The sequence below is a fragment of the Salvelinus fontinalis genome, chromosome 16, assembly GCF_029448725.1.
Source record: "Salvelinus fontinalis isolate EN_2023a chromosome 16, ASM2944872v1, whole genome shotgun sequence".
Taxonomy (NCBI): Eukaryota; Metazoa; Chordata; class Actinopteri; order Salmoniformes; family Salmonidae; genus Salvelinus; species Salvelinus fontinalis.
In genome coordinates, this window is record NC_074680.1 from 49161198 (window position 1) to 49175800 (window position 14603).

The following is a 14603-nucleotide window of genomic DNA, read 5'->3' on the forward strand; positions in this document are numbered from 1 at the left end:
CGCATTTAGATTTTTTGCCAATATCGTGCAGCCCTACTAACAACCTGAGCCCAGTTTTCCTAACTGAGCCTTAATGCTTTGGGGAACAGGGCCTTGGTAACTTTAACTTCAGAAAGTTTTCAGACCCCTTGACCTTTTCCACATTTTGTTATGTTACAGCATTGTTTTTCCCCCCCTCATCAATCTACACACAATACCCAATAATGACAAAGCAAAAACAGTTTTTTTGTAGTAACTGTTGTAGCTGTAGTAACTGTTGTAGCTGTAGTAACTGTTGGAGCTGTAGTAACTGTTGGAGCTGTAGTAACTATTGGAGCTGTAGTAACTGTTGTTGGAGCTGTAGTAACTAACTGTTGTAGCTGTAGTAACTGTTGGAGCTGTAGTAACTGTTGTTGGAGCTGTAGTAACTGTTGGAGCTGTAGTAACTGTTGGAGCTGTAGTAACTGTTGTAGCTGTGGTAACTGTTGTTGGAGCTGTGGTAACTATTGGAGCTGTAGTAACTGTTGGAGCTGTAGTAACTGTTGTTGGAGCTGTAGTAACTGTTGGAGCTGTAGTAACTGTTGTTGGAGCTGTAGTAACTGTTGGAGCTGTAGTAACTGTTGTTGGAGCTGTAGTAACTGTTGTTGTAGCTGTAGTAACTGTTGTAGCTGTAGTAACTGTTGTAGTTGTAGTAACTAACTGTTGGAGCTGTAGTAACTGTTGTAGCTGTAGTAACTGGTGGAGCTGTAGTAACTGTTGTTGGAGCTGTAGTAACTGTTGGAGATGTAGTAACTGTTGTTGGAGCTGTAGTAACTGTTGTTGGAGCTGTAGTAACTGTTGTAGCTGTAGTAACTGTTGTAGCTGTAGTAACTATTGGAGCTGTGGTAACTGTTGGAGCTGTGGTAACTGTTGGAGCTGTGGTAACTGTTGTAGCTGTAGTAACTGTTGTAGCTGTAGTAACTGTTGTAGCTGTAGTAACTGTTGTAGCTGTAGTAACTGTTGTAGCTGTAGTAACTGTTGTAGCTGTAGTAACTGTTGTAGCTGTAGTAACTGTTGTAGCTGTAGTAACTGTTGTAGCTGTAGTAACTAACTGTTGGAGCTGTAGTAACTGTTGGAGCTGTAGTAACTGTTGTAGCTGTGGTAACTGTTGTTGGAGCTGTGGTAACTATTGGAGCTGTAGTAACTGTTGGAGCTGTAGTAACTGTTGGAGCTGTAGTAACTGTTGGAGCTGTAGTAACTGTTGGAGCTGAAGTAACTGTTGGAGCTGTAGTAACTGCTGGAGCTGTGGTAACTGTTGGAGCTGTAGTAACTGCTGGAGCTGTAGTAACTGTTGGAGCTGTAGTAACTGTTGTACTTGTGGTAACTGTTGGAGCTGTAGTAACTGCTGGAGCTGTGGTAACTGTTGGAGCTGTAGTAACTGTTGGAGCTGTGGTAACTGTTGTAGCTGTAGTAACTGCTGGAGCTGTAGTAACTGCTGGAGCTGTGGTAACTGTTGGAGCTGTAGTAACTGCTGGAGCTGTAGTAACTGCTGGAGCTGTGGTAACTGTTGGAGCTGTAGTAACTGGTGGAGCTGTAGTAACTGTTGGAGCTGTAGTAACTATTGGAGCTGTAGTAACTGCTAACAGAGCTGTAGTAACTGTTGGAGCTGTGGTAACTGTTGGAGCTGTAGTAACTATTGGAGCTGTAGTAACTGGTGGAGCTGTAGTAACTGTTGGAGCTGTAGTAACTGTTGGAGATGTAGTAACTGCTGGAGCTGTGGTAACTGTTGGAGCTGTAGTAACTGTTGGAGCTGTAGTAACTGGTGGAGCTGTAGTAACTGTTGGAGCTGTAGTAACTATTGGAGCTGTAGTAACTGCTAACAGAGCTGTAGTAACTGTTGGAGCTGTGGTAACTGTTGGAGCTGTAGTAACTATTGGAGCTGTAGTAACTATTGGAGCTGTAGTAACTATTGGAGCTGTAGTAACTGTTGGAGCTGTGGTAACTGTTGTAGCTGTAGTAACTGTTGTAGCTGTAGTAACTAACTGTAGTAACTGTTGGAGCTGTAGTAACTGTTGGAGCTGTAGTAACTGTTGGAGCTGTAGTAACATTTGGAGCTGTAGTAACTGTTGGAGCTGTAGTAACTATTGGAGCTGTAGTAACTATTGGAGCTGTAGTAACTGTAGTAACTGCTGGAGCTGTGGTAACTGTTGGAGCTGTAGTAACTGTTGGAGCTGTAGTAACTGGTGGAGCTGTAGTAACTGTTGGAGCTGTAGTAACTATTGGAGCTGTAGTAACTATTGGAGCTGTAGTAACTATTGGAGCTGTGGTAACTGTTGTAGCTGTAGTAACTAACTGTTGTAACTGTTGGAGCTGTAGTAACATTTGGAGCTGTAGTAACTAACTGTAGTAACTGTTGGAGCTGTAGTAACATTTGGAGCTGTAGTAACTAACTGTAGTAACTGTTGGAGCTGTAGTAACTGTTGGAGCTGTAGTAACTAACTGTAGTAACTGTTGGAGCTGTAGTAACTGCTGGAGCTGTAGTAACTGTTGTAGCTGTAGTAACTAACTGTTGGAGATGTAGTAACTGTTGTAGCTGTAGTAACTAACTGTTGGAGATGTAGTAACTGTTGTAGCTGTAGTAACTGTTGTAGCTGTAGTAACTATTGGAGCTGTAGTAACTAACTGTTGGAGCTGTAGTAACTAACTGTTGGAGCTGTAGTAACTATTGGAGCTGTAGTAACTAACTGTTGTAGCTGTAGTAACTGTTGTAGCTGTAGTAACTGTTGTAGCTGTAGTAACTGTTGGAGCTGTAGTAACTAACTGTTGTAGCTGTAGTAACTGTTGTAGCTGTAGTAACTATTGGAGCTGTGGTAACTGTTGGAGCTGTAGTAACTGTTGGAGCTGTAGTAACTGTTGGAGCTGTAGTAACTGTTGGAGCTGTAGTAACTATTGGAGCTGTAGTAACTAACTGTTGGAGCTGTAGTAACTATTGTAACTGTGGTAACTGTTGGAGCTGTGGTAACTATTGGAGCTGTAGTAACTGTTGGAGCTGTGGTAACTATTGGAGCTGTGGTAACTATTGGAGCTGTAGTAACTGTTGGATAACAGAGCTGTAGTAACTGTTGGAGCTGTAGTAACTGTTGTTGGAGCTGTAGTAACTGTTGTTGGAGCTGTAGTAACTATTGGAGCTGTAGTAACTATTGGAGCTGTAGTAACTGTTGTTGGAGCTGTAGTAACTGTTGTTGGAGCTGTGGTAACTGTTGGAGCTGTAGTAACTGTTGGAGCTGTAGTAACTGTTGGAGCTGTAGTAACTGTTGGAGCTGTAGTAACTGTTGGAGCTGTAGTAACTGTTGGAGCTGTAGTAACTGTTGGAGCTGTAGTAACTGTTGGAGCTGTAGTAACTGTTGGAGCTGTAGTAACTGTTGGAGCTGTAGTAACTGTTGGAGCTGTAGTAACTATTGGAGCTGTAGTAACTATTGGAGCTGTAGTAACTGTTGGAGCTGTAGTAACTGTTGGAGCTGTAGTAACTGTTGGAGCTGTAGTAACTGTTGGAGCTGTAGTAACTGTTGGAGCTGTAGTAACTGTTGGAGCTGTAGTAACTATTGGAGCTGTGGTAACTATTGGAGCTGTGGTAACTGTTGTAGCTGTAGTAACTGTTGTAGCTGTAGTAACTAACTGTAGTAACTATTGGAGCTGTGGTAACTGTTGTAGCTGTAGTAACTGTTGGAGCTGTAGTAACTGTTGGAGCTGTAGTAACTGTTGGAGCTGTAGTAACTGTTGGAGCTGTAGTAACTGTTGTAGCTGTAGTAACTGTTGGAGCTGTAGTAACTGTTGGAGCTGTAGTAACTGTTGGAGCTGTAGTAACTAACTGTTGGAGCTGTAGTAACTGTTGTAGCTGTAGTAACTGTTGTAAATGTGGTAACTGTTGTAGCTGTGGTAACTGTTGGAGCTGTAGTAACTGTTGTAGCTGTAGTAACTGTTGGAGCTGTAGTAACTGTTGGAGCTGTAGTAACTGTTGGAGCTGTAGTAACTAACTGTTGGAGCTGTAGTAACTATTGTAACTGTGGTAACTGTTGGAGCTGTGGTAACTATTGGAGCTGTAGTAACTGTTGGAGCTGTAGTAACTATTGGAGCTGTGGTAACTGTTGGATTTGTAGTAACTGTTGGAGCTGTAGTAACTGTTGGAGCTGTAGTAACTGTTGGAGCTGTAGTAACTATTGGAGCTGTAGTAACTATTGGAGCTGTGGTAACTGTTGGATTTGTAGTAACTGTTGGAGCTGTGGTAACTATTGGAGCTGTAGTAACTGTTGGAGCTGTGGTAACTAACTGTTGGAGCTGTAGTAACTGTTGGAGCTGTAGTAACTATTGGAGCTGTAGTAACTGTTGGAGCTGTAGTAACTGTTGGAGCTGTAGTAACTGTTGGAGCTGTAGTAACTGTTGGAGCTGTAGTAACTATTGGAGCTGTGGTAACTGTTGGAGCTGTAGTAACTGTTGGAGCTGTGGTAACTATTGGAGCTGTAGTAACTGTTGGAGCTGTAGTAACTGTTGGAGCTGTAGTAACTGTTGTTGGAGCTGTAGTAACTGTTGGAGCTGTAGTAACTGTTGGAGCTGTGGTAACTGTTGGAGCTGTAGTAACTGTTGGAGCTGTGGTAACTGTTGGAGCTGTAGTAACTGTTGGAGCTGTGGTAACTATTGGAGCTGTGTGGTTATCCAGTTTATAGGGTCTCGGAGTGAGGAGAACTGCTTTCTGCCCTAACACAAGGTTGGGACAAACAGACAGCAGTGTAGAAAGCATGTTTATTTATATTATGGTCATAAAAACTATAATCCAAAAGTATTTAAATACACACTCAACTGGTAGGACTAAAGCCTTGTCTCTTCAGAAACAGATAAATTATTGACTTTTCTCTTCATGATGTGTTAAACGTGAACAAAATGTAAGCTTTGCAGCAGATCGGAATAAAATGTAAAAAAAAAAAATGTAAACGATTGAACTACTTTTATTCACAGCACACGTACATGGAATAAAGGGTAGAAGACCTCCTCGGTGTGGCGCTCACTGCCAGGGGGTTTGTCTGCCCAGGACTCTGTTGGTGATTCTCTGCAACACAAAAGGATTCAATCACTACGGTTGATTCATTCACTAGAGTTGATTCATTCACTACAGTTGATTCATGATTCATTCATTACGGTTGATTCATTTTTACATTACATTTACATTTTAGTCATTTAGCAGACGCTCTTATCCAGAGCGACTTACAGTAGAGTGCATACATTTTATTACATTTTACATTTTTACATACTGAGACAAGGATATCCCTACCGGCCAAACCCTCCCTAACCCGGACGACGCTATGCCAATTGTGCGTCGCCCCACGGACCTCCCGGTTGCGGCCGAGCCTGGGCGCGAACCCAGCCCAGCCTGGGCGCGAACCCAGAGACTCTGGTGGCGCAGCTAGCACTGTGATGCAGTGCCCTAGACCACTGCGCCACCCGGGAGGTGATTCATTCACTACGTTTGATTCATGATTCATTCATTACGGTTGATTCATTCACTACGGTTGATTCATGATTCATTCACTAGAGTTGATTCATTCACTAGAGTTGATTCATTCACTAGAGTTGATTCATTCACTACGGCTGATTCATTCACTACGGTTGATTCATTCACTACGGTTGATTCATTCACTATGGCTGATTCATTCACACTGAGGAAACTCCTAAAGAATGTAAAATACATTCTATACCTGTTTACATGTATACATAATATGTACAAAATCTTAAATTCGATACAAACAAAATACTAATGCTGCTGCAGCCGTTACGTACACCAACGCTGCTGCAGGACCCTATTCCCTATATAGTACTCTACTGTTGACCAGGACCCTATATAGTACTCTCCTGTTGACCAGGACCCTATATAGTACTCTCCTGTTTACCAGGGCCCTATATAGTACTCTACTGTTGACCAGGACCCTATATAGTACTCTCCTGTTGACCAGGACCCTATATAGTACTCTCCTGTTTACCAGGGCCCTATATAGTACTCTCCTGTTGACCAGGACCCTATATAGTACTCTACTGTTTACCAGGGCCCTATATAGTACTCTACTGTTGACCAGGACCCTATATAGTACTCTCCTGTTGACCAGGACCCTATATAGTACTCTCCTGTTGACCAGGGCCCTATATAGTACTCTACTGTTGACCAGGACCCTATATAGTACTCTACTGTTGACCAGGACCCTATATAGTACTCTACTGTTGACCAGGACCCTATATAGTACTCTACTGTTGACCAGGACCCTATATAGTACTCTACTGTTGACCAGGACCCTTTATAGTACTCTACTGTTGACCAGGACCCTATATAGTACTCTACTGTTGACCAGGACCCTATATAGTACTCTACTGTTGACCAGGGCCCTATATAGTACTCTACTGTTGACCAGGACCCTATATAGTACTCTACTGTTGACCAGGACCCTATATAGTACTCTCCTGTTGACCAGGGCCCTATATAGTACTCTACTGTTGACCAGGACCCTATATAGTACTCTCCTGTTGACCAGGACCCTATATAGTACTCTCCTGTTGACCAGAACCCTATATAGTACTCTACTGTTGACCAGTGCCCTATATAGTACTCTACTGTTGACCAGGACCCTATATAGTACTCTACTGTTGACCAGGACCCTATATAGTACTCTACTGTTGACCAGGACCCTATATAGTACTCTACTGTTTACCAGGGCCCTATATAGTACTCTACTGTTGACCAGGACCCTATATAGTACTCTACTGTTGACCAGGACCCTATATAGTACTCTCCTGTTGACCAGGGCCCTATATAGTACTCTCCTGTTGACCAGGGCCCTATATAGTACTCTACTGTTGACCAGGGCCCTATATAGTACTCTACTGTTGACCAGGGCCCTATATAGTACACTACTGTTGACCAGGACCCTATATAGTACACTCCTGTTGACCAGGACCCTATATAGTACTCTACTGTTGACCAGGACCCTATATAGTACTCTCCTGTTGACCAGGACCCTATATAGTACTCTCCTGTTGACCAGGACCCTATATAGTACTCTACTGTTGACCAGGGCCCTATATAGTACTCTCCTGTTGACCAGGGCCCTATATAGTACTCTACTGTTGACCAGGACCCTATATAGTACTCTCCTGTTGACCAGGGCCCTATATAGTACTCTCCTGTTGACCAGGACCCTATATAGTACTCTCCTGTTGACCAGGGCCCTATATAGTACTCTACTGTTGACCAGGACCCTATTCCCTATATAGTACTCTACTGTTGACCAGGACCCTATATAGTACTCTCCTGTTGACCAGGACCCTATATAGTACTCTACTGTTGACCAGGACCCTATATAGTACTCTACTGTTGACCAGGACCCTATATAGTACTCTCCTGTTGACCAGGGCCCTATATAGTACTCTCCTGTTGACCAGGGCCCTATATAGTACTCTACTGTTGACCAGGACCCTATATAGTACTCTACTGTTTACCAGGGCCCTATATAGTACTCTACTGTTGACCAGGACCCTATATAGTACTCTACTGTTGACCAGGACCCTATATAGTTCTCTACTCTTTACCAGGGCCCTATTTAGTACTCTACTGTTGACCAGGACCCTATATAGTACTCTACTGTTGACCAGGACCCTATATAGTACTCTACTGTTTACCAGGGCCCTATATAGTACTCTACTGTTGACCAGGACCCTATATAGTACTCTACTGTTGACCAGGACCCTATATAGTTCTCTACTCTTTACCAGGGCCCTATTTAGTACTCTACTGTTGACCAGGACCCTATATAGTACTCTACTGTTGACCAGGACCCTATATAGTACTCTACTGTTTACCAGGGCCCTATATAGTACTCTACTGTTGACCAGGACCCATGCAGTAGAGTTGTGGGTTTGAACAGCCTACTACCTTGTTGTAGAGCTGAGCGTTGAGTCTGTAAGAGCGGTACTCCTCTCTCCTCTTCTCCTCCTCTCTCCTTCTCTGCACCTCTGGCAGCTGCTCATACATCCTGATGGGGAGAGAGGGGGGGGGGGGGGGGTGACAGGGGAGAGATGATGGGAGAGAGAGGGGAAGAGAGAGATGAGAGGAGGGGGAGGAGAGATGACAGGGGAGCGAGGGGGAGGAGAGATGATGGGAGAGAGAGGAGAGGAAGAGAGATGAGAGGAGGGGGAGGAGAGATGACAGGGGAAGAGAGATGATGGGAGAGAGAGGAGAGGAAGAGAGAGATGAGAGGAGGGGGAGGAGAAATGACAGGGGAGAGAGGGGGAGGAGAGATTATGGGAGAGAGAGGAGGGGAAGAGAGAGATGGGAGGAGAGATGACAGGGGAGAGGGGGATACGGTGAGATAGATAAAACATGACCTGTCCAGATATAATCATGAGTATGAATCATTAGGTTGTCCAGTATATTATAACTGTATTCTGACCATCAGCAACTCTTGATTTTTCCAGCAGCACTCCTTGGGCTCTATTTGAACAAACCTAAGGCAAGGCCAAGTCAAGGCCAAGTCAAGGCCACGTCAAGGCCAAGGCAAGGCCAAGTCAAGGCCAAGTCAAGGCTAAGTCAAGGCTAAGTCAAGGCTAAGTCAAGGCTAAGTCAAGGCTAAGTCAAGTCTTAGCACTGGCAGTAGCACTATACAGTTCATTCTGAAAGTATTTAGACCTCTTGACATTTTTCACGTTTTGTCACGTTACAGATTTATTCTAAAATGGATCTCCACACAACACCCCATAATGACATCACAATACCCCATAATGACATCACAACACCCCATAATGACATCACAACACCCCATAATGACATCACAACACCCCATAATGACATCACAACACCCCATAATGACATCACAACACCCCATAATGACATCACAACACCCCATAATGACATCACAATACCCCATAATGACATCACAATACCCCATAATGACATCACAACACCCCATAATGACAAAGCAAAAACAGGTTTTTATACATTTTTGCAAATGTATAAATAAAAAACTGAAACATCACATTTAAATAAGTGATGTACTTTGTTGAAGCACCTTTGGCAGTGATTACAGCCTTGAGTCTTCTTGGGTATGACGTTACAAGCTTGGCACACCTGTATTTGGGGAGTTTCTCCCATTCTTCTCTGCAGATCCTCTCAAGCTCTGTCAGGTTGGATGGGGGGCGTCGCTGCACAGCAGCGTTGTCTTGGCTGTGTGCTTAGGGTCGTTGTCCTGTTGGAAGGTGAACCGTCGCCCCAGTCTGAGGTCCTGAGCGCTCTGGAGCAGGTTTTCATCAAGGATCTCTCTGTACTTTGTTCCATTCATCTTTCCTTTGATCCTGACTAGTCTCCCAGTCCCTGCCACTGAAAAACATCCCCACAGCATGATGCTGCCTCCACCCTGCTTCACCGTAGGGATGGTGCCATGTTTCATTAGAACAGAGAATCTTGTTTCTCATGGTCTGAGAGTCCTTTTGGCAAACTCCAAGCGGGCTGTCATGTGCCTTTTACTGAGGAGTGGCTTCCGTCTGGCCACTCTACCATAAAGGCCTGATTGGTGGAGTGCTGCAGAGATGTTTGTCCTTCTGGAAGGTTCTCCCATCTCCACTGAGGAACTCTAGAGCTCTGTCAGTGAGCATTGGGTTCTTGGTCACCTCCCTGACCAAGGCCTTTCTCCCCCGATTGCTCAGTTTGGCCGAGCGGCCAGCTCTAGGAAGAGTCTTGGTGGTTCCAAAGTTCTTCCATTTAAGAATGATGGAGGCCACTGTGTTCTTGGGGACCTTCAATGCTGCAGAAATGGTTTTGGTACCCTTCCCCAGATCTGTGCCTCGACACAATCCTGTCTCTGAGCTCTACGGACAATTCCTTTGACCTTATGGCTTTGTTTTTTGCTCTGAAATGCACTGTCAACTGTGGGACCTTATATAGACAGGTGTGTGCCTTTCCAAATCATGTCCAATCATTTGGATAATACCACAGGTGAACTCCAATGAAGTTGTAGAAACATCAAGGATGATCAATATAAACAGGATCCACTTGAGCTCAATTTCAAGTCTCATAGCAAAGGGTCTGAATACTTATGTAAATAAGGTATGTGTATATTAAAAATAAAAATCTGTTTTCGCTTTGTCATTATGGGGTATTGTGTGTAGATCGCTGAGGATGTTTTATTTATTGAATCCATTTTAGAATAAGTCTGTAACGTAACAAAATGTGGAAATAGTCAAGAAGGGGTCTGAATACTTTCCCAAATACACTGTAGATCCAGGGGTGTGTCAGAAATACTTCTGCTATTTTCACAGCAGGAATTATGAGCACAATAGCTGGAGGCGGTGGGGAGAAACGGCTGGAGGCGGTGGGGAGAAACGGCTGGAGGCGGTGGGGAGAAACGGCTGGAGGCGGTGGGGAGAAACGGCTGGAGGCGGTGGGGAGAAACGGCTGGATGTTGATGAATAAATTGAAGTGTGACGAGGCCTTGGCCAATCAACCATTGTCTCCAGTTCTGCAGGTTATTGACGGTCTTTGTGTTGAGCTAGGGGCACGGAATATTCTAGTCTATCGTGGATTGATCCAACAGTTTACTAAATAGCACATACAGTAACGAGTACTGACAACAGTCAAAATGTTTGGAGTGTCGACAGTCAACATTGTCTTGAGGACTACATGTCTTTGCATATAGGCTCAGTATGCACTGCAGGGAGGCCTGTACGAACTGTGAATACTGTAGTATGCACTGCAGGGAGGCCTATGTGAACTGTGAATACTGCAGTATGCACTGCAGGGAGGCCTATATGAACTGTGAATACTGCAGCATGCACTGCAGGTAGGCCTATGTGAACTGTGAATACTGCAGTATGCACTGCAGGTAGACCTATGTGAACTGTGAATACTGCAGTATGCACTGCAGGTAGACCTATGTGAACTGTGAATACTGCAGTATGCACTGCAGGTAGACCTATGTGAACTGTGAATACTGCAGTATGCACTGCAGGTAGACCTATGTGAACTGTGAATACTGCAGAATGCACTGCAGGTAGGCCTATGTGAACTGTGAATACTGCAGTATGCACTGCAGGTAGGCCTATATGAACTTTGAATACTGCAGTATGCACTGCAGGTAGGCCTATGTGAACTGTGAATACTGCAGTATGCACTGCAGGTAGGCCTATGTGAACTGTGAATACTGTAGTATGCACTGCAGGTAGGCCTATGTGAACTGTGAATACTGCGGTATGCACTGCAGGTAGGCCTATGCGAACTGTGAATACTGCAGTATGCACTGCAGGTAGGTCTATGTGAACTGTGAATACTGCAGTATGCACTGCAGGGAGGCCTGTACGAACTGTGAATACTGCAGTATGCACTGCAGGTAGGCCTATGTGAACTGTGAACACTGCAGTATGCACTGCAGGGAGGCCTATGTGAACTGTGAATACTGCAGGTAGGCCTATGCGAACTGTGAATACTGCAGGTAGGCCTATGCGAACTGTGAATACTGCAGTAGGCCTATGTGAACTGTGAATACTGCAGTATGCACTGCAGGTAGGCCTATGAGAACTGTGAATACTGCAGGTAGGCCTATGTGAACTGTGAATACTGCAGGTAGGACTATGTGAACTGTGAATACTGCAGTATGCACTGCAGGTAGGCCTATGCGAACTGTGAATACTGCAGTAGGCCTATGTGAACTGTGAATACTGCAGTAGGCCTATGCGAACTGTGAATACTGCAGGTAGGCCTATGCGAACTGTGAATAATACTAAAGCATGACGGCAAAAGCCTGAAGAGTCGAGTAGACCATTGGGAAACCTTTATGGATAGGCTCCTGGTTAATCCATGGCAGGATAAGACAGACACATTGCTGGTGAACCAGCTTTTTGAACCAGGGTTATCTATGTATGCTGTGGGAACTTTGATCTGTCTGACCTGTGACTTACCTCCTCCTCTGTCTAGTAAAGCCTACAAGGACACGCGTGACGCCCCAGAACATATCAAAATTAGGTTTAGGTTAAGGGTCAGTTTTAGGTTTTGGATAGTTGGTTTAAGCGTCAGCTGTGTCCCTCCTGTCTGGTCTCAGTGTTAGAGTCTGCTTCCTGTTCCTGTCTGACAGCACAGGGGGAGGGTTATCTATGTTGTGTAACCTATCACCTCCTCCTGTCTGGTCTCAGTGTTAGAGTCTGCTTCCTGTTCCTGTCTGACAGCACAGGGGGAGGGTTATCTATGTTGTGTAACCTACCACCTCCTCCTGTCTGGTCTCAGTGTTAGAGTCTGCTTCCTGTTCCTGTCTGACAGCACAGGGGGAGGGTTATCTATGTTGTGTAACCTACCACCTCCTCCTGTCTGGTCTCAGTGTTAGAGTCTGCTTCCTGTTCCTGTCTGACAGCACAGGGGGAGGGTTATCTATGTTGTGTAACCTACCTCCTCCTCCTGTCTGGTCTCAGTGTTAGAGTCTGCTTCCTGTTCCTGTCTGACAGCACAGGGGGAGGGTTATCTATGTTGTGTAACCTACCTCCTCCTCCTGTCTGGTCTCAGTGTTAGAGTCTGCTTCCTGTTCCTGTCTGACAGCACAGGGGGAGGGTTATCTATGTTGTGTAACCTACCTCCTCCTCCTGTCTGGTCTCAGTGTTAGAGTCTGCTTCCTGTTCCTGTCTGACAGCACAGGGGGAGGGTTATCTATGTTGTGTAACCTACCACCTCCTCCTGTCTGGTCTCAGTGTTAGAGTCTGCTTCCTGTTCCTGTCTGACAGCACAGGGGGAGGGTTATCTATGTTGTGTAACCTATCACCTCCTCCTGTCTGGTCTCAGTGTTAGAGTCTGCTTCCTGTTCCTGTCTGACAGCACAGGGGGAGGGTTATCTATGTTGTGTAACCTACCACCTCCTCCTGTCTGGTCTCAGTGTTAGAGTCTGCTTCCTGTTCCTGTCTGACAGCACAGGGGGAGGGTTATCTATGTTGTGTAACCTACCACCTCCTCCTGTCTGGTCTCAGTGTTAGAGTCTGCTTCCTGTTCCTGTCTGACAGCACAGGGGGAGGGTTATCTATGTTGTGTAACCTACCTCCTCCTCCTGTCTGGTCTCAGTGTTAGAGTCTGCTTCCTGTTCCTGTCTGACAGCACAGGGGGAGGGTTATCTATGTTGTGTAACCTACCACCTCCTCCTGTCTGGTCTCAGTGTTAGAGTCTGCTTCCTGTTCCTGTCTGACAGCACAGGGGGAGGGTTATCTATGTTGTGTAACCTACCACCTCCTCCTGTCTGGTCTCAGTGTTAGAGTCTGCTTCCTGTTCCTGTCTGACAGCACAGGGGGAGGGTTATCTATGTTGTGTAACCTACCACCTCCTCCTGTCTGGTCTCAGTGTTAGAGTCTGCTTCCTGTTCCTGTCTGACAGCACAGGGGGAGGGGTTATCTATGTTGTGTAACCTACCTCCTCCTCCTGGCCCCCCTGTTGTTAGAGTCTGCTTCCTGTTCCTGACCTGACCGTCTGATAGCACAAGAGGGGGGGGGGGGGGGGGGGGAGTTACGAGAGGGGAACAGCGGAGAGGGGAGGGGTTACGAGAGGGAAACAGCGGAGAGGGATGGGGTTACGAGAGGGGAACAGCGGAGAGGGGAGGGGTTACGAGAGGGGAACAGCGGAGAGGGGAGGGGTTACGAGAGGGGAACAGAGGAGAGGGGAGGGGTTACGAGAGGGGAACAGAGGAGAGGGGAGGGGTTACGAGAGGGGAACAGCGGAGAGGGGAGGGGTTACGAGAGGGAAACAGCGGAGAGGGATGGGGTTACGAGAGGGGAACAGCGGAGAGGGGAGGGGTTACGAGAGGGGAACAGAGGAGAGGGGAGGGGTTACGAGAGGGAAACAGCGGAGAGGGGAGGGGTTACGAGAGGGAAACAGAAGAGAGGGGAGGGGTTAAGAGAGGGAAACAGCAGAGAGGGGAGGGGTTACGAGAGGGGAACAGCGGAGAGGGGAGGGGTTACGAGAGGGGAACAGCGGAGAGGGGAGGGGTTACGAGAGGGGAACAGAGGAGAGGGGAGGGGTTACGAGAGGGGAACAGAGGAGAGGGGAGGGGTTACGAGAGGGGAACAGCGGAGAGGGGAGGGGTTACGAGAGGGGAACAGCGGAGAGGGGAGGGGTTACGAGAGGGGAACAGCGGAGAGGGGAGGGGTTACGAGAGGGAAACAGCAGAGAGGGTTGGGGTTACGAGAGGGGAACAGCGGAGAGGGGAGGGGTTACGAGAGGGAAACAGCGGAGAGGGTTGGGGTTACGAGAGGGAAACAGAGGAGAGGGGAGGGGTTACGAGAGGGGAACAGAGGAGAGGGGAGGGGTTACGAGAGGGGAACAGCGGAGAGGGGAGGGGTTACGAGAGGGGAACAGCGGAGAGGGGAGGGGTTACGAGAGGGGAACAGCGGAGAGGGGAGGGGTTACGAGAGGGAAACAGCAGAGAGGGTTGGGGTTACGAGAGGGGAACAGCGGAGAGGGGAGGGGTTACGAGAGGGAAACAGCGGAGAGGGTTGGGGTTACGAGAGGGAAACAGCGGAGAGGGGAGGGGTTGCGAGAGGGGAACAGCGGAGAGGGGAGGGGTTACGAGAGGGGAACAGCGGAGAGGGGAGGG

General features: G+C 46.6%; 1 protein-coding gene across 3 annotated transcripts in view; it reads right to left on the reverse strand.

Moving 5' to 3' along the window:
• Positions 1–4741: 4741 nt before the first annotated feature.
• alms1 (ALMS1 centrosome and basal body associated protein) overlaps positions 4742–14603 on the reverse strand; it is a 142564-nt gene continuing 132702 nt past the window's right edge. For 2 of the 3 annotated variants that reach the window (XM_055865652.1, XM_055865650.1), the window contains 3 exons: positions 13424–13480; positions 7928–8027; positions 4742–5059 (listed from right to left, as the gene is read on the reverse strand). In XM_055865652.1, coding sequence (XP_055721627.1) covers positions 5015–5059; positions 7928–8027; positions 13424–13480 — 202 coding nt within the window. In that variant the 3' untranslated portion in view covers positions 4742–5014. The remainder of the gene's footprint in view (positions 5060–7927; positions 8028–13423; positions 13481–14603) is intronic. The other variant, XM_055865651.1, reaches the window with a different exon arrangement.